We start from the raw sequence: 25,707 nt of genomic DNA, 5'->3' as shown, positions 1-25,707 counted from the left end.
CTGATATGCTAGAATTGATACCAAATAAAGTATCATACAACAGCAACTGTCTACCCAATTTAACAAGGTTAAAAACAAAGGAACATATTCGATGCATGGACCACTTAAACACCTTATTGGTAAGCCTGTCCTCTGACATATGATACAACTTGACAAAACAACGAAAACTCTCTATCCGCCGTTTAGTGAGACACGTCCTCCAACCAAGTTCACCCTGAACAGCACAGTTAGACGTATTACGAGGTACACCCAGGAAGAAACGACCAGCTCTGTATTGTATGTTCCTTATTTCACGATGTCGGTATAGCTGTTACCTAAAGGGATTTTCAGTCAATATGCTTTGTGTACGTTGTATGCACACTATTCATCCGTACTACGCAGTCGAAAACAAGTCACAACAAGGAAGTGTGTTTGGGTAATGCGTGTGTATACATGTATTCACGAACATTCTACATCAACTGGTCAGAAACATGACATGCTTATACTATTTAATATTTGGAATTGTGTGCTTTCTTCCCCAGATGGCTGCACAAGGTAAGCGTGATATAATTTTTTAATATGTTTTTTAATTTCCAAAGTAAAAGCCACTAATTTCGGTTTTCTTTATGATTATGTCCTGAAACGATATGGAAAATAAAATGTCTCCCAGCATCAGTATACCTGAAGTGTGCATTTCGATGTATTGCACTTGCCAAATACCCACCATTTTATGCTAATTGCTTTACATTAGTGAATGCGCCAAACCCTATTACCTGTTCAGAAATGTCAGTATAAAATGTAGAGGTAGAGTCAGAGTAGACGTATGGGTATGGTGCATGTATATCTTGGTGTATTTGAAGATGATGCTTAAATGTGCTATGTTGGCTCAGAAAATATGTTCATTTCAGAGCAAATAGGTCAGGGGATTTGTTGAATTCTCATCCATGTAGTTAAAGCTTAATACCAGTTATAAATCCCCCCCCACACACACACACACACACGCAAACCCACACACACATACATATATACTAAAGAAACTGTGCATTGTCAAAATATTATCCCAGTTGATAAGTACGATAACAATGTCAAAGGTACATGTAAACTTTAATGGAGGGATCATGACACCATAACAAGTAGGGAGAATTTCAATTGAAAAGTCAATCACAATGACGTCACGAGTCCACAAGCGGGACAGGGGTCAAACGACCATGTCACAAGCTCAATAACGGGTATGTCCACCATCGGCATTGAGAACAGCAGTGCATCGACAACGCATAGAGCCTATCAAACGTGCAAGGAAGGCTTGTGGGATGTCACACCAGATTCTCTCACGTTGTGTTGCAAGGTCAAGGACGTTACCTGGCGGATGAGGAAGACGGCGTAGACGTCGATCCATCTCGTCCCAAACATGCTCTATCGGTGAATTTGCAGGCCAAGGCAGTAAGTCAACGTTGTGGTGTTGCAAGAAATCCATAGCAACCCTTGCCGTATAAGGGCGGGCATTGTCCTCTTGGAATGTTCACCCAGGGCCTTGACGTTGCAGAAAAGGAATTGTCGACGAATCTGATCCCTGTAGCCCCAAACCAGTTAAGTTGCCCTGAACAATCACCAAAGGAGTTCTTTGGCGTGCTGTTATTCGACATAGGCACGTTGACGTCCATCACTATGGGAAATGTTAAACCTGGACTCATCTGTAAAAACAACATTTCTCCACCAAAACAAGGGTCTGCAGACATGATTTCGGCACCACATTCGGCGAGCTTGTCGATGACGTTGTGTCAGGATAGGCCGTATGGCGGGACGTCGTGGTCTGATCCCGTGATGACGTAAACGTTGTCGAACTGTGTTGGGGTGGATACGGCGAAGTCCTGGGATGGTTCGGGCAGTCATCACTGCAGTCTGAAACCTGTGGCGAAGATGGGTCACCCTTATCCATCTGTCCTGTCTTGGCGTTGTTACACGTAGACGTCCAGAACGTGGCCGATCGATGACGTCTTTTGTGTTCTGGTAGCGTCTCACCAGTGCAGAAATGGTGTTCCGGTGGCAGTGGAAATGTGCAGCCACTTGTCGTTGAGACATTCCCCCACGGACCATCCCAATGGCCTCGTGACGTTGTGCAGACGTGAGCCTTGGCATGCTATGCGTTTCAATAGCCGTTTAATTTTTTGAACGATCGCAAGGGCAGGGGTTGAGCTTTCCAAAGTGACAGTATTGTGTGGCATTCATTTGCTCTGTTTCTCCTTCCCGGAATGCACGTGCAACAACGTATTGCACGTCTCTGCTGACGAACCCACTGACGTCACGGAACGTGGCACGCATGCATGCATGTTGGATACATGTCACTAATCTCTGAGTTTAAATCCTTATGTGTCTACACAGGTTTAATAAATTTAGATTTTAAATTTGTGTATGCACAGTTCTCTATGTGCCTAGTATATATACATATGTATGTATGCATGTATGAATGTGTGTGTGTGTGTGTATGTGTGCGTGTGTGTGTGTGTGTGTGTGTGTGTGTGTGTGTGTTTACTCGCTGAACCTTATGGTATAGATGGTTATGTGCACATTGGGTTGAGGTCGTGAGGGTACAAGAAAGCGTTTTGTAAGATAGATACATTGACATCTGTCAGACGTATATGAAATTCCTTGTCAGCTCCTTACTTTATGGAATAAACGGAGATTAAGATGCCAAATTCTACTCACACTATAACATTCAAACCTGCACCACAGTTGCGTGTCACGAGGCAGTGCTTTTCATTGTAAAAAAGTGTCGTGACTGTGTTACATAATAATTGTTGTTCTCAGTAGAGGGCAGTGGTGTGCATGTTACTGTATTTAGACTGAGAATAAAGGCTGGTTTGGAAGCTTCTAGAGCAGACGGAAATATCCCAGCGCAGTCGGACCCAGCGTATTACAGACACACCCAGAACAGAACATTCAAATGGACACGAAGACCCATGTGACCTTTACGAAATCCTTATAGATCTGATCTGCGATCTGAGACCGCATGAAAAGTGGATTAGAGTTAGTCTCTACTCTATATCCATGAAGGCTAGGTCGTTTATTGAAAAGAATAATACTTTATGGATAACAACTTTGATAACAACACTATAACATTGAAACCTACTCCACAGTTTAAAGGAAAATTGTTCCGTGTCATGAGGCAGTGCTTTTCATTGTACAACAGTGTTGTGACTGTGTTACATAATGATTGTTGTTCTCAGTAGAGGGTAGTGGTGTGCATGAATTCTCATCCATGTGGATAAAGCTTCATACCAGATATAAGATATCTATCATTAATAATACACACACATACACATATATATATATATATGAATGAATGTGTGTGTGTGTGTGTGTGTGTGCGCATTTACTCATTGAACACTATGGTACAGATGGTTATGTGCACAACATCTTCAGTCTTTATCATTTGAACTTGACAAATCTCCATAACCATAAAATCTAATTTTGAGTTATCATTGGGTTGAAGTCGAGGGTACAAGAAAGCGTTTTGAAAGATAGATACATTGACATCTGTCAGAACATCCAGAATAGGACATGCAAATGGACACGAATACCCATGCGACCTTATGAACTCCTTATAGATCGGATCTGCGATCTGAGACCGCATGAAAAGTGGATTAGATTTAGTCTCTACTTATATCCATGAAGGCAAAGTCGTTTATAGAAAAGTATAATACTTTATGGATAACAACTTCTTCATTTATTATGATGTGGCGTTTCGGTATAGCTTCTTATACCGTTGTAAAGCAAGAGTAAAGTAATACAGCACAGAACCGACTTATATGCATGTAACAGGGATTAAGTAAGACAACATGAGGGAGTACACCAGCAATGGAATAGGAATTAATACAATAACAAAGGGAGGAAGCCAATGTTGATGCGGAACAAGGTGTACATAGCAGATGGGATTAATTGGCAATGGTGGCTGGAGTGCTCTGTTTTGTTGTTTTTATCAGTTCATTGTAGGCGGATGGAATGAGGTATCCTTGGTCTCTGTTGATTGAGGGCTTGTGTCGGCGGATTTGAACTGCTTCGCCAGTTTTCTTTTGGTGAAGTCCTTGAGGGTTTTTATAAAATGTCCACATTGTCCCATTCGATGTTGTGATTAGGACAGTTGATTATGTGTTCTGAGATAGCTGATTTACGGTTTGACTTTTTGGTTGATGCTAGGTGTTCTTACTTCTGAGGTTTATGGGGCGGAGGTATCCCCAACATAGGCCCTCACCACAGGGCCTAAAATATCACAGATGTCATTACCGATGAAATCGGATAGAGTTCCACGTTCGAGCATTGAAGTCGCCACCAATAATCACATGCACATCTTTACTTATAGACCCGAGTACTTCAACAAGTGAGTTATAGAATAGTGTGATACCACACTTAATCTGGCATATAGGACATACGCTGGCATATAGGACGTCTTTATCCAGTGAAAAGGCGGTCTTGTCAAATAACAAGAATTTAGCATTCTCCGTGAATTTGGAAGTTTTCACATAAATATATATATTTAGTGACTTTTTCACAAGAACAGTTATACCTCCTGGCCGTCTTCCTCTAAAAGCAGTTTTAAGAGCGTTGATACTGTAAGATATGTGTTTATGGAAAATATGGTCATAAACATAATCAAGAGTCCATGTTTCTAGAAGTCCAATAATATCTGAGTCAGTGATGTAGCCTTATGTGCTTGTGGAAGGTGTGTCCACATGAGAGGTGTCCGCTGCCGTGGAGCTAGATGTGCCTGCGTTTGAGGTGTCCGTGTTCTCCGTTACTACCAGCTCACCGTTCCTGAAGTAGCCCTGTTTGTTCTGTGCTCATAGATCTTGAAGTATTTTCCTCTGTCTGTGAGTCAGGTCACTGGCGATCCCATAGCCTTTACTGCTCAGTCCTTTCTGGAGTCCCAGTGGACGTACATATTTTGCAGGCCGAGGTTAAGGATTTGATTATGATTGGCCTGGTACGTTTACCTTGTGATGACCGTCGTCCGATCCTAGGAGCTTCAGCAATTTCCTGTGGAGACAGCCGTACACTGTCCGAATTCAAACAATCATTCTGAATCTCACATGACAAGGCTCTCAAATCACTGCGAAGTTCTTCAGGTGTTTCGACACACCATACAGCAAAACGTTGTTCCGCCTCTACTATATTGTTCTAGTTTTAACTTCATTTTGCAAGTCTGTCACATCACTCTGACCAGATCCACTCTGATGGGAGGAATTACATTTTAGTTTTTGTCCAAACGGTCACTAACAGCTTCTACATCTAAACGGAGGACAGATTGTTCCCCCTGTATATCCCGAATGTTACGTTTTATGTCGTCTACAGTACTACTTAGTTTCCTAGTGTGCGTTACTAGTTACTTATTTGTAAATAGATAAATATTTTATGATTGGAAGTTTAAATTAATAACTCAGATTGGTAGTGGCTGTACCCTCAAGTGGATGTCAGTCTCAAAACGGCACTATGTATTATCAGTGTCAACTCCCCAGATCATACAACTCTTGCAGCCACTAGGCGCACCGAGTTAATGTGGCTTTCCCATCCTTACGAGGTACCCATTCACAGCTGGGTGGACTGGGACACGTATTCACGGTATTTTGTCCAAGTTTAGTGCACGTTGCTGTACCCGCAACTAGGTGTTTGCACGTATTCATGTGGGCACCATCTGGTCATATACCAACAGGTTCGTGGGTTCTTTTAAGTGCACGGGCTGTGTACTGTACACAGGGTTGTGACAACACTGATAGATTCTCCACGCAAAGTTGATTCCAAGGGTTTTACACCCGGTCACAGGTGGGCTCGATCCCGTCACCTCAAGGTCGCTGGATTACTAACCTGGCGCTTTAGCCAGCTTCGCCCACAATGCACATTTTATCAATGTGTCGATGAATAAATACATAATTATTAATAATTTCAAAATTTACGTATATCTTTAACAATTTTGTCCAGTATATTTATCTTTTGGTTTGTTCAACTCTTTCGTCGTGTCGTATCAATTTACGCATCTATTTGCGGAGAAATAAAACACATTAGATTAAGTGAATTACCGAGACAACGTGAAGGAGGTTCATAGCTTACATTCACATATATTCACGTTGCACTGCACGTGTTTGTCAAGGACAACTCTGTAGGTAAACGTACATGAATACATTCACGTCAACAGATATGTACGTGTAAATTTAAACAGTCCTAATAACTCAATTACGCTCCTACTGAATCAAAGCTGATGGGGACAGTGTAAACTTGTATATAAATTGAACTAGTTACATGTATGTCACTGTTTGTCTGTGTATTTGCTGAACGAGAGGTCTGTGTGTGTAATGTATTTAGTAAAACGTTGTAACAAAACTACACCAGGAAGTAATGTCAATGCGACCGGCCTTATCTTCTATGCAATCATTTTAACTGACTGGTTCTTCCTGTTGCCACAGCCTCATGAAAATGATAACATACACAAATAGCAAATCATGCATATAGTGTATGACAAACTGGTAATGGAAAGAAATGTGTTTTGAAACTAATATAGTCACTGTGTCAACACTGACTAAAAATGTCAGATTTTACTTTGAGTTGTATACAGTTTCCATTTTCCCAACTCATAGCGCGTTTATGCGTTGGGTTCTTAAATGAGAGTTGGGCATGTTTAACGCTGTTGTTTGGTAAGATGCATAATATGAATCTCCAGCGTTTGCTGTTTCTCCAGCTTTTAACGCAGCACTTAGCAATATCCCAGATACAATAAACATCGGTTATCACGAACTCAATTGGACAACTTATTTTCGCTCGTAGTAACCGTATTTCGTTATACGCACTTGACGAAAATATCAAGACTAGTGTGCTGAACCTAAAAACCAGTTCCTCACATACGTCAGCTCGTTATAAACGTGTCCTTTAAAACGTATGTTACTGTACATGGCTCGGAAAATAATCCCACAATCACTAGTATGGTGATTCACCTTCAGCTGTTAGCCTGTTTTGATATTGTTTTGTCATTTATAGTTAAAATATTTTAGATTTAATTACTAGTTTTAGATTTATATCTGTGATAATCTAGTTGTTTTACTGTCCTTCGTTGACAGGTTCTTAAAATTTACTTTCAGTGACTATATATCTATAATTTGATTTAGTCATGTATTGTGGATATTGTGACTTAAAATCTTAACTCACTCACTCTGGAAAATAATCAGGTCTGGACTAGACAATTGATGTTTGACAGCATAGGCACAGATACTTGGGAGCTGGTATGCGATAACATGCATCGAAAAGTCAGCGCCTGACTCTTCCGACAAGCACGGATTGCTGGAGACTAATTCTTCCTCTGAATTTTAACTTTGGCTGTATCGGTTACAAACAGTAGCCGACCTAATGGGTCTCTCTCTCTTGCCTGTAGGTAATAACTACTTCAATTTATATACATTTTCTCACACTGTCCCCTACATAATAAACATTACAAGTAGATTATGATACATTCGGATAAAACAACCAATAGTTGTAAATGTTATAATGAGAAAAAGGAGTAGGTTGTAGGACATTCATCGTAGGACATTCAGTACGTGTTTTGACGCCGTCTTCTTTGTCACAACGTTTGTGGTATAGTATGACCAGAAATTATTGAGAATTTTAAGAATATGTTCAATTGGATTTCTAGTATAAAACGACCTTGACCAGCTATCAAGTGCTTGGTTTCATTCAAGAGAGACAACTCTTTAACCCATCTGACAAATATTGCCGAAATGAAAGAAGAGGGGTCCGATATTGGGACAGCATGGACCACGACTTTCTAACTTCTTTGATCAGTAGTATGCCCTGCCGCATTGAAGCCTGCATTGCTGCCCATGGTGACTTTGACAAAATAATAACTGTTCACCTGTCTTTGAATCTGGAGTTATGTTCTGCTAATATTCACCTTTAATACGTGAGTAATGAGTGAAAAAACAAACCAAAACAATCTATAAATTCCCTCAATAATTTCTGGTTGTACTATAAATCCAACATTCCACATCTATACGGACTTCAAAGAGTGTCACATGACACTTAATTCAGTGTCACAACTTTCAAGGGCTCACTGAGGCTTCAAAAGGTTTAAATGTGCAGATATGTAGAAATCTCTTCTTAAAGCCGCAATTTCATGTGAGATTGTTTTCGTTGTTTTGTATTATATGAAATGCTCATCTTCCAATTGACGTGCTCTGTCATTTTAGATCTTCAGCAAACTATGCTTGTCGGAGAAGGCGACTAACGGGATCGGGTGGTCAGGCTCGCTGACTTGGTTGACACATCTCATCCCAATTGCGTAGATCGATGCTCATGCTGTTAATTACTGGATTGTCTGGTCCCGATTATGTTTAGATCGCCGCCATGTAGCTGGAATATTGCTGAATGCGGAGTTAAACAGCAAACCAACAACAAGAATCATTCAGACTCTGCAACGGGTGTTTACGAGTGATAGGTGAGTCAGTTCAATGTTTGGAGACTGGCGGCATCGCCCACTTCATGACAGGAGAATGTCTGTGTGTTTTCAATACGTTATCGGATACACCACAGATCACCATTTTGTGGCTGCCTAATGTGTTTGAGCCGATGTAAATCATTGTCTCCAACACCAGAGGTATCATTGTTGCTTGTCAACATATGCTAACGTTCAATGTGGAAAAAATCCCACTTCCGCTTTGGTAAATTTGCATAGTAATGCCATAGGGTATGTATCCTTCAGTTAAATTATATCAGTCTAAAGCATATTTTCAATGACCAAATATTAAGTAATAGAATTAACGCGTGATGAGGCTAAAACTATTGCTAGCTTTTACGCTAACTCTGGCATATATGTATAAAGAAACAATTGATTACAGTCTGTTTGGCTCAAAAGCGGATCGATGAATTGCAATCTAACTCGAAAACTAATAAACATAACATACTCAATGAAACGCTGATCATAATCAAAACATCATACCCACTCTGTGAGGTTTTGCAGAATCTTTGTCCTAAAAATAATAAAGCTGTTTAACAAACTATCATTAAAATATTGACACAGTTCACTGTTTGTTACGAGGAGGAGTGAGAAAGGACAGCCAGGTGTTCGAGAAGCACGTTCAGAAACAAAGTTATTTATTCATTAACCTGTGCTGTGCCGTCTCCATCCGTTCTCGAACACCTGGCTGTCCCTTTCTTCTGCACTTCCCATCGTAATATGTGCCTGCCACAAAAGGCGACTATGCTTGTCATACGATGCGACTAACGGGATCGGGATGATGTTTTGATTATGATCAGCGTTTCATTGAGTATTTTATGCTTATTAGCTTTCGAGTTAGATTGCATTCATCGGTCCGCTTTGAGCCAAAACGGACTATACACAGATACATTTCAGAATTTTTATTTCGTCAATATGTACATTTTACAACACAGGAGAACCAGGTAGCGCGTGTCCCATATTACTCCTCGTCATGCCTTTGTATGTGATTGAATCTGTCACCTAAAACACAGCTTAGGTGACACAGTGAGCAACTTTATGTGTGGAGCAAGTTTACATACAGTCAACTAGAGATCATTTTGTAAACATCCAGTCCGACTTAATAATCCGAATGCTTTTATCCACTAAACCGGCTCTGTTTCTTAACTGCACGGGATCTGGCTTACTTGCAGCTATCCGCATTAGACAAAGGCACGTCTGTGGGCCTATCGCAATATACACAAAGCACTTTATGAAGCATCCCCTGTATTTTTGCAATGATAGATTTCAACACGTACATAACATGAGTTTTTATGACCCGTATGATCCTTTGACTCATAAAAAGCGACAAAATGATTGGAACCCATGTTGATTTTATTATGATAATTGCTCATTTAGAAAAACACTGTACATGCACAAAAGCATGTCTGGCCCTGGAATGTTTAATGTTGAATTTATTGGTGAATGTGAACATTCAATATGTCATGTCTTACACGATTCAAGGTCAATACCGAGTGTAACCTCTATGTGACTGTATGACAGCCAACACTCTCCTCCTCATACTCACTGTCAGCCTCCTGATCCTCTGAAGGGTTAGTCTACGTCCTTTTCCGTGTAAAGCAGCTTCCAATAGGGTCGGATTCTGTACAGGATGATCCCTTTGTTGCACACGACGATCAACCATGTCTCTAATATGCTCCATGGGGTCATTCAATCGTGAGATATGTGAGATAGATCCCTGTGTATATTATAAGTATAGCTGTTACCGATGTTACATTACCAATGGTTGTTACCCATGCGAAGGTAAATTGAGTAGCCCCATTCACACCTCAGTTGTAAGATACAGTACTACACAAATAAGATGAAAGATATGACGTTATATTGCATTTTATAATTTATTTGCTCCATATCCTTCAGCACAAAACTATAGCACATGTGTATAAGTATACCAAAGCACCATCATTAGTCATCAAAACACAAAAATATAGCTTCAGAAGTCACACTAATATGGTACAAATTTTCGCATATTCAACGGTTGCATTAACGTCAACGGAAACTCACATGTTTCCAAACAGCGTCCAGGTACTGCAATAAACTCTTGCTGCCTTGCTCCAACTATTCTTTTTAGTCTGAGACCCGTGAAGATCCGGAGTAGAATAGGTCTTCAGCAACCCATGTGCATGCCACAAAAGGCGACTATGCTTGTCATAAGATGCGACTAACGGGATCGGTGGTCAGGCTCGCTGACTTGGTTGACACGTGTCATCGGTTCCCAGTTGCGCAGATCGATGCTAGTGCTGTTGATCACTGGATTGTCTGGTCCAGACTCGATTATTTACAGACCGCTGCCATTTAGCTGGACTATTGCTGAGTGCAGCGTAAAACTAAACTCACTCACTCACTCATTTACTTTTGGTCTGACAAGACGGTAGTTGGCATCGCGATAAATTCTTGTGTGAGGAGGAACAGCACGGAAGTGGTCCTTAATCCGGTGAGCTTTCTCTGTTTGTTTTTCATCAGAGCAACGAGGTGAATTATGCCTAAATCAAAGACGAATGTTATAAGCGCTTGATACAGTTTTTAGTCCTTAGCTTTTGATTTCACTGTGATATGTTATCAACCACCCAGTTAACAACAACGTAATCGTTAATCCTCACAGAAGGGAGCATATTTGAACAGGTATTCCTGGCCTGTATCAGCATACCTGGACAACCTCTGGGTCTTCACGATAACTTCATACAGGTGGAGAACTGGTATGGGCTGTGTAGGTTCCCTTTTAGACCCGTTTCTTCATTTTGTTGGATGGTGACACTGAAACAACACCTCTCAGCAAAGTGATAAAATCAATCTTCTGCCATTATCGTGACATTGCATACTTTAGTGAAAGCAGACACTCTCACTCTCAATGTATTCACGTCTCCATGTGGTAACTCTTATTCTGAATTGGTATATCGTAATTTTACTTTACAGAGAGAAAAGAAAGGTGCTTAGGAATTTGATCTTTCCACCCCAGGGATTACGTCTATAAGGATTGTTTAATCATCACAACAACTTAGCTTCACATACTCTTTGACAAATAGGGTAGCACCATCTCGTCAACCAGGTACGCACAGTAAGAAGCTAGGTGACATTCACGACAAGGAAGTGAAATGAACACTGAATAGATAGTGTAGTGAAATGGCCTGGTTAAGTAATTTACTTTGTCGGATTCATCCCTTGACATACCGTACAAGATATATTTTACATTTAGCATAATTTCTTGCCTAGTTGGAAAAGCGGATTGTCTGAGAGATGATCGAAGGACGGTGTTTGGACCCCGACTTTGTTATACGAAAGGTGACGAAAAGTGAAACAAAACACTTTCTCTTTGCTTTTCAGTAGTAGTCACATTCATCTCAAAGCCGAAGGAAATATAAGACTACACAGTTTTACTGAACTCAACACTTGACTTGCCTTTGCTTATGTTTGTGAACACCATGTATCATTTTTACGGTGGCGTGTGGTCCTGTGCATACAGCTCAGGTCATAAATCAGTTGAAGTTAAGCAACAATGGGCATCCTTGGATGGGTAAGCGTGTGTGACAGCTTTACTCCTGAGAGTTTCTAGGACTACTGTCCTGCCCCACAACGAAACACATGCATTCCTGTATAAGCACAAGTAATTCACTAAAAGTTAACAGTTAGCAGTTACTTCCCTCTCTGTATGCATTATGTACAATGCCAGGTTCTGTCGTTTGGATTATAAAGGGGCGTCAGGGCAGCCTAGTGGTTAAAGCATTCGCTCGTAACGCCGAAGACCCGGGTTCGATTCCCACATGGGTACAATGTGTGAAACACATTTCTGGTGTCACTGTCGTGATATTGCTGGAATATCGCTAAAAGCGGCGTAAAACCATACTCACTCACTCAAATTTTCTGTTCATCAAGCAGAAAATGGGTACCCGGTGAAATATGTCGTGGGACTATCAACCTTCTGACAGGCAGCTTGGGTTATCCGGGGTAATAATAATGAGCTTTGAGCAGGATATCTAGCCTTGAAAAGGAGCGTTATAATTATTCTCATCATTATTATCAATACCAAAATACAAAGATTAATAATTCACAAAACCATTTCCACGTTCGATTGTAGTCGATTGACGAAACAGAATTGTGTTTATAAATCACACTTAAATAGTGATACCAGGTGTTCTCTCCCAAAAAGGTGAGTATTTTTTGTCCTGTCAGTGGCCTATGCAAAGGCTCGTCATGCGTCCCCTTGAGAACATAAACGCAGGAACGTAGACTACAGGTCACAATATGGAATCCCGATGACGTCATTTTTGTTGCTGAGGCGTCAACGTCTGAACGAAAGTCAAACATGTTCAATTGCATCTCAAATGTTGTCAAAACATAAGCTTTAAGCTGCATGTTGACCCTTTATCATCCAACCTACTGGATCAGTGGCTTGAGCATACGGACAGACAGAAATACTTTATTAAAGTGTCACATAATATGTTACAGGTAAAACAACATGTCAAATGCCTGATAAAACATATCACCCAGCCATAACATTGGCTTATGAGACACTACTAAAACAAATTAACTACAAAATGTACAATATACAATCTGGACGGTTGTGTTCATGACATATATAAAATAATACATAGGTAAAATGTAACTCTCTTCTATGGAAGATATCGTTAATAGTATCATCTAAAAGTTTAAGAACCTTGATTTCAGCGAAGTTTTCATTACCATGATAAATTTAAAATGATCACTATCATCTGGACTAAAACTAAATTCATCTATAAAGTTACATTTCAAATCATGGTAAAAAGCACAATTTAAAGGAAAAGGGCTTCATACTCTACAGAATCGCAAAAGGGCATAATCTTTGATTTATGGGTGTTGGGGTTTGCTATAACGTCCAATTCCAATATTAAGAGGTAAGATACCAAAGCGTAATTTACTTAGATTACTACGCCTATTTCTGGACATGATATATCTTTAGATATAGTTCTGGTCTACAATCTTTTTTAAACAACCTGTAAGTGCGTAACTTATTACCGTTAGCCTTGCCTACGTCGTCCAAAAGCTCTGAAAACCACTTTTCGTCATCTAATCTACATCAACGTTGTTTAATGACTGATATGTTTGAATTGATACCAGAAGTCGGCAATAAAGTATCATACAACAGCAACTGTCTACCCAATTTAACAAGGTTAAAAACAAAGGAACATATTCGATGCATGGACCACTTAAACACCTTATTGGTAAGCCTGTCGTTTGACATATGATGCAACTTAACAAAACAACGAAAACTCTCTATCCGCCGTTTAGTGAGACACGTCCTCCAACCAAGTTCACCCTGAACAGCACAGTTAGAAGTGTTACGAGATACAACCAGGATGAAACGACCAGCTCTGTGTTGTATGTTACTTATTTCACGATGTCGGTATAGCTGTTACCTATAGGATTTTCAATCAATATGCTTTTGTGTACGTTGTATGCACACTACCCATCCGTACTACGCAGTCGAAAACGAGTCACAAATTAAGGAAGAGAATTTGTGTACTGCGCATATATATACATGTATTCACGAACATTCTACATCAACTGGTCAGAAACATGACATGCTTATACTATTTAATATTTGGGATTGTGTGCTTTCTTCCCAGATGGCTGCACAAGGTAAGCATGATATAATTTATTTGATAGGTTTGTAAATCTCCAAATTAAAAGCCATTATTCGATGTTTTCTTTATGATTATGGGGTTAAAGTATTGTACAATTATTGTCCTCCTGAGAGGGTACGTAAGTCCCAAAGCTCTCAAAGTCAATTTCAAACTTAAAAGGATTTTAATCGTTGACTACAATCGCAGGCTGCTGAAGGATGATGTAAATCCATCTAGGGTCCATGTAGGTAGCAACGGTACTGTAATTACCCATGGTCCCTAGTATGGTGATCAACCTTCAGTTGTTGGCGATCTATAGCCCGTTCTTATATTGTACTGTTGTCTCTCGTGATATATTTTATGATAGCGTACTAGTTTTAAATTAAGAGCTGTGATATTCTGGTAGTTTTACTGTCCTTCGATGACAGGCTTTTTACGTTATACATTTATTGATTTCAATATTGATATCAACTGGTCTCGTCACGATATGGCTGCAATATTGCCGATGTGGCGTTAAATTTTAACTCACTCACTCACTTTACGATTATGTCCTGAAACGATATGAAAAATAAAAATGTCTCCCAGCATCAGTATACCTGTACCTTTCGATGTGTTTTCACTTGCCCAATACCCACCATTTTATGCTAACTGCTTACATTAGTGAATGCCTCAAACAGCATTACCTGATCAGAAATGTATGTCAGTATAAAGTTTGAAGTAGTAGGTCGGAGTAGATGTATGTGTTTTGTGTATGTATATGTTGGGGTATTTGAGGATAACGCTTAAATGTGCTATGTTTGCTAAGAGAATATGTTCTCTTCAAAGCTAATTGGTTAGGGGATTCGTTGAATTCTCATCCATGTGGTAAATGCTTCATGCCAGATATAAATCCTACACACACGCACACGCGCACACACACACACACATACATATATATATATATATATATGCGTTACTTACTGAACAGTATGGTACAGAAGGATAAGTTCAAAACATCTTCAGTCTTTATCGCTTGAATTTGACAAATCTCCATAACCATAAAATCCATTTCTTGAGTTATCATTGGGTTGAAGTCGAGAGGATACAAGAAAGCGTTTTGTAAGAAACGTACATTGACATCTGTCAGACGTATATGAACTACTTGTCAGCTCCATAGTTTATGGAATAAACGAAGATTAAAAATGCCACATTCCACTCACACTTAAAACATTCAAACCTGCACCACAGTTTAAAGGAAAAACATGTTGCGTGTCACGAGGCAATGCTTTTCATTGTAAAACAGTGTTGTGACTGTGTTTCGTGGGAATTAAGGCTCGTTTGGAAGCTTCTAGAGCATACGGAATATCCCACGCAGTCGGACCCAGCGTATTACAGAAACAGAACAGAACAGAACATTCAAAAGGACACGAAGACCCATGTGACCTTACAAGATCCTTATGTAGATCTGATCTTTGGACCGCTTGAAAAGTGGATTAGATTTAGTCTCTACTTGTATCCATGTAGTCAAGGTTGTCTATACACTGAAAGAATTTAACGAAAGTCTGATGACAACATACGTCCTTCGCGTCATGATCTAAAATTGCGTCATCATCGGTTACAAAATGCGTGACTGTCTTCGTCTTGGAAAGAGGTAGAAATATGACAGTGCCAAATCTGGTGTATACGGGTGATATTTATTTACCTCAATGGGAAGGTTATGCATTGAAGTCATGGCGGCGGGGTTGCAAAGGTACACTTGTGCAGGTAGAATAGCGCATCAGAGGGTGTAACGAGCAATCCCGAATTCGACGAACCCATCACCCTGCAAGCTGAAAGAATTGATTACGCAAGATTATAGTTTATGACTAAGAACTGCGAAATAAAGACTGAGGGTCTCACATCAATGAGCAAAATCAGATTGTTTTGTTTCACACACCGCAAATTTTCGATGAGGGACTGAAGTCTTGGACTACGATGCGATGATAGGCTTGTCAGGTCCAGTTCATGCATCAGAATACTCTCTTATATGACAGATGCCCACGGTATTGGCTATGTGACGTGTGGTTCATTGGTGATCATCAATAATGGCACATATTTATTCAACGTTTACCCTAGTTGTGTTTATAATTGAATTTGTCTCCTGGTGATGGATATTTTCTTGGCTTTCTTTTCCATGTCACACGTGAGCTCTTCAATCACTATTCTTCCGACCCGCGAAGATCCGGATTAATATTGACCCTCAGTAACCCATGCTTGTCGTAAGTGGCGACTAACGGTATGTCATGTCACATGTCATCCTATCCCAGTTGTGTACATCGATGCTCATGCTGTTGATCACTTTATGGTCTGATCCAGACTCGATTATTTACAGACCGCCGCCATATAGCTGGAATATTTCTTATTGAGGCGTAAATCTAAACTCACTCGCTCGCTTAGTATTCTGGCGTTCCATGCATAATGCCATGGGTGAGTGGATGAGTTTCATTGCAATAGTAAGGCGGGGTTTCACACATTGTACCCATTTGTGTGGAATCAAGCCCGGGTCTTCGGCGTTACGAGCGAATGCTTGAACCACTTGGCTGCCCGACGCCCCTTTAGAATCCAAACGACAGAACCTCGCGTTGTGCATAATGCATACAGAGAGGAAGTAAGAGACATGTCGTAAACTGTTAACTTTATTATTTGGTAGTGAATTACTTGTGCACATACTTGTGCTCATGCAGGAATGCGTCTTTTCATCACGTGTATCGTGTTAATGTTTAGCATTGTGCATACAAGTACGTACTGCGATTGTAATAATTCAATACCAACTCCAACAACTCTATTGCAATGGAGGGGTTATAGTTTTGCTTCATACTTATCAGCAGGGTGTATCGGTAACTAAATACGTTTTATCCATGCACGACCATTGCATCCAATAGAACCTAAAACGTACTGTATTCAACTTCAATCGAACGTTTATGGTACAAGGCTGGTCACACTGACATGATATAATTATTTTTTCGTTTGTTGAACTCTTTGGTCGTGTCGTATCAATTTACGCATCTGTTTGCGGAGAAATACAACACGTTAGGATTAAGCGAATTTCCGAGAAAGCATGTGGAGGAGGTTCATAGTTTACATTCACATATAAGCAAGAAAGGTTCAAGTAACACATGCCAAAGATTCATGGTGGTGAAAATACGATTGTCATTATCAGAGCACCTGTCCAACAAACGTCTGTAGAACCTGTTCAAAACCATACAGACTGAATTAATTGTGAGTCCAGCACGTCGCCGATGACGTCGCCTGCCGGATGTGGTTAGTGGAAAGCCGATGCCATTCGCTTGGAAAGGTTTGCTTCAGTACTCCAAGACTGGTTTGTGTTGCTGTAAGCCTTTTTGATTTGCCCTGCAATAACAGCAGGACGTGGTGCAAAACCTCACCCTGTGCAATAAGATTGTCAATAATGACCATGATAACCAACCAAAGACGATTTCATGGCGTGTTAATGTCACTTCCCGGTAGGGTCGACGTGCCTCGATATCTTGTTGTCTTTGTAACATAACTACACCAGGGAAGTAATGTCAATGCAACCGGCCTTATCTTCTATGGGAACAATCTCAATGGGATTTTTGCTCGTAGTGCGCTATACGGACTTCGACGAAAACATGCAGCAAATGTCCTGAACCTAAAACCATCTCCTCATATCCGTCCGTTCGTTATAAACGTGCCCGTATTTTCCTGTACATGGCTCTGAAAATAATCAGGTCTGGACCAAAAATTCGATGTTTGACCGCATATGCAAAGGTGAGGTGAGGTGAAATTGGGTTTAACGTGCTTGAGAATATTTCGCTCATATGACGGCGTGCATGCGTGTGTATGTGTATGTGCGGCTGCTTGTACTATCCCAGACTTAAACTGGTTTTATAGTGCTAGCTCACTGAGATATCATGCCGCAGTGAAGCATCAATACCCCCACTCAGACACAATATACTGACTCCGAGCCGACCAGTCCTTGTTGTACCCAATAATGACGAGCGCCAGGCAGGGACCAACAAGTGCCATATTTTAACGTCTTTTGGTATGACGCAGTCGGGGATCGGACCCGCGACCTTCCGCTCTCCGGGCGGACGCTCTTACCACTACACCACGGAGGAGGTCCCGCATACGCATAGATCTTGGGTGCTGGGATGCGATGACATGCATCGAACAAGTAAACTCGCTCGCTCCACCTGAGGTAGAAATAAAAGTGAAACATGTGAAACTGCCTAATCTGTTTCATAGCTAGAACGTTCAGATCTCAACGTGCTAATGGACACGTAAAGAAAATTACTCAGCAATCCATGCTTGTCGTAAGAGGCGACTAACGGGATCGGGTGGTCAGGTTCGCTGACGTGGTTGACAAATGCCATCAAATCCCAGTTGCGCAGATCGATGCTCATACTGTTGATGACTGGTTTGTCTGGTCCAGATTCGACCACTGCCAGCTTGTTCAGCTTGACCTGATCACGTGAATACTAATGCATTGCGTAACCGTGTAACAACTGGTTGGGTCTATTATTATGAAGGGGTGGACCTTTGTCAGTTGATTGTCAACATGTCCCAACAGTCGAGACAAGGTCGCCGTTTAACATCCGGTGTCGAGAAATCGTCAGCAATGTCCTACCTTTCTTAAAAAAGAAGCTACAGATGGTTTAATGTTACCAATTCGGACAAAGAGCAACATTAATAGCATTCTATGCTCCCCTATTTAATGAAGTTAACTCGACCTGCCGTTTCTGCCATTCGATCTCCCGGGTGATGCATATGTAGAGTAGCTCAAGGCAAGCTGAACAAGCTGTTCACACCGTCGCCATATAGTTGGAATATTGCTGAGTGTGGCGTCAAGGTGCTGAAGGTTTGACTCCATGTAGATGACTCCATGTTTCTTCTAGTCTACTCCCCCTCTTTTTAGAACGATATTCCGGACAGCTCCAGCTTTTGTTCTTCTTTTCACACCGTTTGGAATAAATCGAACGTTTCAGTTCTACACCGACTTCAAAGAGTGTCACATGACTCTTAAGTCAGTATCACAACTTCCAAGGCTCAGTGAGGCTTTCAAAAGGTTTAAATGTGCAGATATGTAGATATATGTTTCTTAAAGCAGCAATTTCATGCGCGATTGGTTTCGTCGTTTGTATAACATTAAACTGTCCAACTTCCAATTAATATTCTCTATCATTTAAAACTCATTTTCATTGATATGAGAATACACTGACGTTTGAAATGGTCTTAAACATGCAACACCACATGTGAAGACACTCATGTTTCAATGAAGTGTAGGGCTCCTTCACATCATGAAAAAGAATATGTCTATAGTACTAACCCGACAGGGAAGTAGTTTACGTTAAACCTGTTGTACACCACAAGGTTGAACACTACTTTTAGTAAGGCTGAAAATGCATAGCCGTTATCATCGCAAATTAACGAAAGCCAGCGGGTATTCATACTCTATTGACATGACGTCAATGAACTTTCAACAAGTGTACAAACGCTCCCCTGTCATGTATTTTTCTACTGAGGATTTAGTTAGGAGGCGTATAACGACCTTCGACGATTCTATGACGAAATAGTGAAGGGAAAGGGTAGTTAAGAATGTACATTACAGGTATCACTGAACTCTATCGCTGTATTTAAGATTATGAACAGACAAGAATAAACTCATAGTACTCACCAAAGTCGTTCGTTATGGAAGAAATGCTTTCAATTTCAACACAATATGTTTTTAAACGGTTATTCATTCAACCTTAAAATACACAGTTCATATCATCTCAAAACATAACGAAAACCACACGACCATTCTCTGTCTCGATTCAGTGAAATAATTGTTTGGGTTTTGTTATTATTATTAGTATGCTGATATTTGTATAGCGCCAATATCCAGCTCGGCTGCTCAGAAGCGCGTTGTTTTCCCTCGATCATTGGATGTCAATCTCAAACGGCACATAGTCAGTCTCAACTCCCTCGGGATCATACAACTCTTGCAGCCACTACTTAATATAGCTTTCCCATCCTTACGAGGTACCCATTCACAGCTTGGTCGACTGGGACACATAGCCACAGTACTTTGTCCAAATGTACTGCACGTTGCCGTACCCGCAATTGGGTGTTTGCATGTATTCATGTGGCCGCCATCTGGTCATATACCAACGGATTCGTGGTTTTTGTGCACAGAGCTGTGTACGGTACACTAGGGTTGTGACAACACACTGACAGGGTCTGCACACAAAGTTGACTCCAAGGCATTTTGTTATGCTGTGAGTTTATACAATGGCCATGAGATTGCTGCAATGCAAATTATGGAAATGAATCTCTTGACAGATGATCCTGAACTGACTATACTTCTAGTAAACTGGAATCCGGGGGAAATTTATCAGTTTAAGTTCCCAGTAACGACATTTCAAAGTGTCATCGTAAGCAACCGCCCTGTGGCCATCGACTATGACCCTATGGAGAACACAATGTACTGGACAGATGTTCAACTCAAGCAGATAAGTGCCACAGATCTCACCACAAGGGCATCTCGGATCATCCTATCTTTGAATTCAAGTATGTTCTATCCATTCATATTTATAAATTTCCAGATGGAGACTAATTTATATAATTTTCACTGATATTTTGCATTTTTCGCCTATTGACTTTTTATTAGCTGATTATTGAGACTGGTTATTCTCCCACACTCTAAAACCATGGTATTGTTTTAAGGGAAAGAAAGGATTTCGGAATCTGTTATTAGGCTAAAACCATACTACAATGCCCATGGTAGTTATATATGAATGTAACAGGTGCAGTTCCTGACGGGATCGCTGTCGATTCATCTGCAAGAAAAATATTTTACACGGACGCTGGAAATGACATAATCGCTGTCCAGGACATGAATAGCAGTAACCACGAAATCATCCTCACACAGGATCTTGACGAGCCCAGGGACATTGTTGTTCATGAGGCAATGAGGTAGGTGACATCTTGTTCTATCCAGTCTTCTTGTGAATCAAAAGAAATATATATGTAATATTTACAATTAACAATTTTTTTTCAGGAAGATGTACTGGACAGACTGGGGAGCAAGTCCTCAAATTTCCACAGCGGATTATGACGGAAGTAACATCAGGAAGATAGTCACAACCGGTTTGGCGTGGCCAAATGGGCTTACAATTGACAAGAAAAGTTAGTTCTAGTTTGTTTCACTTATTCATATAGCATCTATAGTTACAGAAGAATATGTATCTGGCGCGTTTCTAACATGTTTATGCCGTGCAATAATATACTATATAATATATACATAACTGATGTAGTGCTGGACGGTACAGCAATGGGAGTAAACCAGGTGAAATCATTCACCAAGTCCACCCAGAGTCAGTCGTTGTTGGAAAAACCACAGCATCGTACATACTCGCATATGCAGTGAGTGGAACAGAATAGCAATCCAACCGACTCTTAACCTGGATGAAGACGGTTGGTCTTAAATGTGAAACTGAGGGCTTCCTTTTCACTGCCCAGGACCTATCACTTCCCACTCGCAATTGACAAATGTGAGTCTTATGGAAAATATTAACATTAACTGTTTATTAATGAATTCACGGAGACTGTCCAACACCTTGTCACTGGATGCCCTTTCTTGGCACAAACAGTATATTTTAAACGGCATGATGGCATGGCCCGTCTTCGCCCTGGCTTTGACTCCGAGGTCCATCTATGGTACGACTCTGAACATGTCCAGGGCGTCATGGAAAATCATGCTCTTAAACGTCTTTGGAATAGTCCTATATACAGCCTTAGAGCAATTACTGCCAACAAACCTGATCTTGTCCTTTTCATAAGGCCAGTGAATATATTTATGTTACTGTTTTTTGTGACAGCAACATGCTTGACAAAATTCAGGAAAAGATGCTAAATATGCGGACATCGCATTTGAATCGCTTGCATCGGAAGTACATTGTCATCAGACATAGAAAGATTTGAGATGTAGGTTCATTCAGTTTACTCGAGAGACAAATTGTTGACAGTCCCTTGGAAGGTCTAGCCCATACATACTTAGGTCATACTTAGGACAGCAGGTTCAGAACTGAAGTCAAGGATGTTGGACACAGGCTAAACGTCAATGTTGATTGTGTGATGATTCTATACTCGGAGACGGTACAGACATGAGTGTCAATCAAGGGAAGTTCTATTTATATCAGTATAGACCCAAGGGAAGGTTCTCTGAACGACCGCTGCGACGAGTTTACATGCAGTGTCTTGAGGAGAAGAATAACCTTGCTGCAACTCACAAAACGCTTTACAGATTCATAAAAGAGGCAATGATGCTTATTTTTACCTTTATGTACGTATGGTATTCCCATTGATCTATGTACAGTAACTATCTTCATAAGCGCCCATTGCTAGTAATTGCCAATGTATAACGATCGGTAGTCTACGTTTCTCTTTCCACGTTAGATGGAATTCTGTACTGGTGCGACGGCAAGACACACAAGGTCGAGTCCGTGTCTTTAGATGGAACACAGAGAAAAGAACTGCTGTATGAACCTGGCGCTCAATACTTCGGGATATCGTACCATGATGGAGCGCTTTTCTTCACCGACTGGAGGAGAAGGTAGGAAAAGACCACTTGCATCGAAGATTTTACAGTTAAACGCAATTATTGTGACTGACGGTAAGTGTTATCTTTAGGCAAACTGTAACATTTTCTTCTAACATCATTTATGGCAATAACACAATAGAAAATAGATAGCACCATAATGTATTAGCATTGTACAAACGATTAAGGTAGATGAACTTTTCTCCATTTATTTTAGCGTTTTTTCACAGGGCAATTCTCAACCTGCCTGCTACAGGAGGTACTGTTGGCATGTTGACAACAGGTACTTTGAGACAGCTGGCTGGAATCCATGTCTTTTCTAACAGAAATTCGACGGGTAATATTAACACTCTTAATTTTATTATTTTATTTCAAAGCATGCAAATTATAACGCACAAATATATTATTATATGTCCCAGATGACACCTTCTTCATCGTTCATCAACACAATTATAGAATTAAAACTGCAGGAACTAGGAGGAATGATGAATGGATCACTTTATCTGACACACAAATGTATTTTATAGTGCCAAAACTACTGTACGTTCCAACCAATCATCACGAATATGGTAGGTGTTTAAACTGTTCACGTAACCGAGTTCAGGATCGTGTTTGTTAATCATTGGGGTAAGTTAACTTATATCACATCACATCGTTCGTCCGTCCTCCTTTGCGATGAAGGTGTCAAACTGTGAGGGTTAATGTACCAAGGCTGCGACGACAATATTTGTGCATTCATAATGCATATGATTGAAAGTTAGTAAAGGATAACGCTAAAACGTAGGGTGCGTTGAAAACAGAAAATCGTTTGTGATGTTCAGCGATTCACCCAACAATGCGTCTCTAACATTCAGTTACTTTGCACAATGAAACAACTGACTCATCTTTGCATGTGTTAGCGACTGGTGACATGCGGTAACATCTTAAACACCTGAAATCATTAATATTTGATAAAGATTTGTAACGTACGATGTTTATTGTACCATGGAATTTTAGGTGAGATTGCTTTATGAGGTTTTTTTGATCGCTTGTATTTGGTAGATTACGTATAGGACTCTTTTAAATACTAACTCCCATCCTCTTTATTAAGGTTTTGACAACATTGTGAACCATCTCACGTCTCAGAAACTACTTCACCAGATCAGATGCGGTGAAATTTAAATGATGGCTAAAGATTTCACTACATTTCAACTGCAGCTACACTCAGTTGTACAAGGTGAGGAACATTACCTCAATTAGGAATTTCTGTTTTAGAATGTCGTTCTGGCCAGCACGGAGAGGACTGTAGAGCGTGTGGAAACTGCAAGGAAAGAACCGTCTGTGAAAAGACCAGTGGCTGGTGTATGGGTGGATGTGTCGCTGGTTACCAAGGGCACAATTGCTCGCAAGGTATGAAATTGTACCACCTATTTTACTAGGTTTCTAACAAAGGATTTTCCAACAAAACCTGCTATTTTCATGGCTGTTTACTGAGGTCGGAAAGAATTGAAAAACATACTGTTCGAAAACTCAAACTAATTCTATCCTGAGCCAGAATACTTTTTTAATACTTACAACTTAAGTTTTACATTCGCAAATAAATGTCAGTGCGCAAATAAATACATCATGGCGCAATATTCCACTAATGTTAATTCAGTTCATCTATGGTGTTATTAAATAGCTTGCCTTTTACTTTTCCTTCCTCACAAGATAAGTTTTATAGGGATGCAAATGTGGAAATGTATTCCAGCAAGTGTCAAAATTCAACATATTTCAACTCGATTAAGCTAATTTAAAGTTTTATTGAAGTATCTTGGGCGAATGTGTTAAAAAGTAGCTCGATCATGGAAGAAAATATATTGACCGTTGGCAAGAACAATTTGGTAAACGGGCGAGAATAGTTTGATTTGCTCAAAGTTCTTGTTTTTTTGTGCAGCAGTTAGATATAAGAAAGTAACGTGCAAGTAGTGCCCGACACTGAGTGAGCGAGTGAGTGAGTTAAAATTTAACGTCACATCGGCAGTATTTCAGCCATATCGTGACTATAAAATATCCCTAATAAAATACTCTTAGTCAATAGAAATACCTATCAAGGAAGGACAGTAAAACAGCTATACTATCACATGTGAACATTTAAAATTGGCATGTAACCATAAAAAGACATAATTACCGAGAACAATATAAAAATGGGTTATAGGTGGCCAGTCACTGAAGGTAGATCATATACTAGGTCCCATAGGGACTTACAGTACTTTTGCTTCCTGCATTGACCTTAGCTGGATTTACACCATTCCCTCAGTCACTGGTAATAATTGTTACGTTTAGTCAAAAATTAAAATCGCATATATACAGAGTTATGAATTTCAGGCATGCATAAAAATACTTCAAATTATGTGAAACTTACATACAATTGTTTTGCGTTACTTCAACACCCCTCGAGGGTATAGCCACTTACATCTCCATCAAAGTATTATAGTACTACCAGTCCCAACACTGAGGATCGCGAAGGGGTCTTTGATCGGAAAGAGCATCCATGTGTTGAAGACAGACTTGGTTGAAACCTACCCAAACTCGAACGAAACAAACTTTTATGATCGAATAGGTAGGCCAGATCCCTTAAGCCTGAGTCGGAGCTGGACCGGTCGCATAAACTGCAGCTTTAGCAAAGTCATTTAAATTCAAAATGTCTAGCTTGCAATGCTCATGTCTAGTACAACAAATCAGTCATACAGTTTGTAGAGACTAAGTATGTCGATAACAAATTATGTGAAGTAAAACATACTACGTATATATACTTCTCATCGTTTGTTGTAGTCACTTTTACCTTGATAACGGTGTATCAACATCGAAACGTCGCTCTAGAAATAAATAAAATAAACAACAAGTTGTCATCCATAAAGTTGTATGTTTCATCTCTGTTTTTCGAAAGGCATACATAATTTTGAATATATTTATGCTATAAAGCGCTGTCATGTAGGGACAGTATACCAACTAGATTCTACTTCCTATACGGTTCCCGAGCCTAAGTTACATCCTCTCTTAAAGTGCAA

The 25,707-nt window shown here is 40.2% G+C and overlaps 1 protein-coding gene across 2 annotated transcripts in view; it reads left to right on the top strand.

The window, feature by feature from the left end:
* The first annotated feature begins 384 nt into the window (after positions 1-384).
* The window catches only part of LOC124255426 (multiple epidermal growth factor-like domains protein 10), an 88,897-nt gene continuing 63,574 nt past the window's right edge, over positions 385-25,707 (top strand). The window contains exons 1-7 of one of the 2 annotated variants that reach the window (XM_046689351.1): positions 385-534; positions 20,422-20,649; positions 20,886-21,054; positions 21,140-21,267; positions 22,537-22,693; positions 22,909-23,015; positions 23,933-24,067. In XM_046689351.1, coding sequence (XP_046545307.1) covers positions 471-534; positions 20,422-20,649; positions 20,886-21,054; positions 21,140-21,267; positions 22,537-22,693; positions 22,909-23,015; positions 23,933-24,067 — 988 coding nt within the window. In that variant the 5' untranslated portion in view covers positions 385-470. The remainder of the gene's footprint in view (positions 535-20,421; positions 20,650-20,885; positions 21,055-21,139; positions 21,268-22,536; positions 22,694-22,908; positions 23,016-23,932; positions 24,068-25,707) is intronic. The other variant, XM_046689343.1, reaches the window with a different exon arrangement.

This window comes from Haliotis rubra, unplaced genomic scaffold (genome assembly GCF_003918875.1).
Source record: "Haliotis rubra isolate DU_JTF1 unplaced genomic scaffold, ASM391887v1 Scf1154, whole genome shotgun sequence".
NCBI lineage: Eukaryota > Metazoa > Mollusca > Gastropoda > Lepetellida > Haliotidae > Haliotis > Haliotis rubra.
This window is presented reverse-complemented; position numbering and strand designations above follow the sequence as displayed.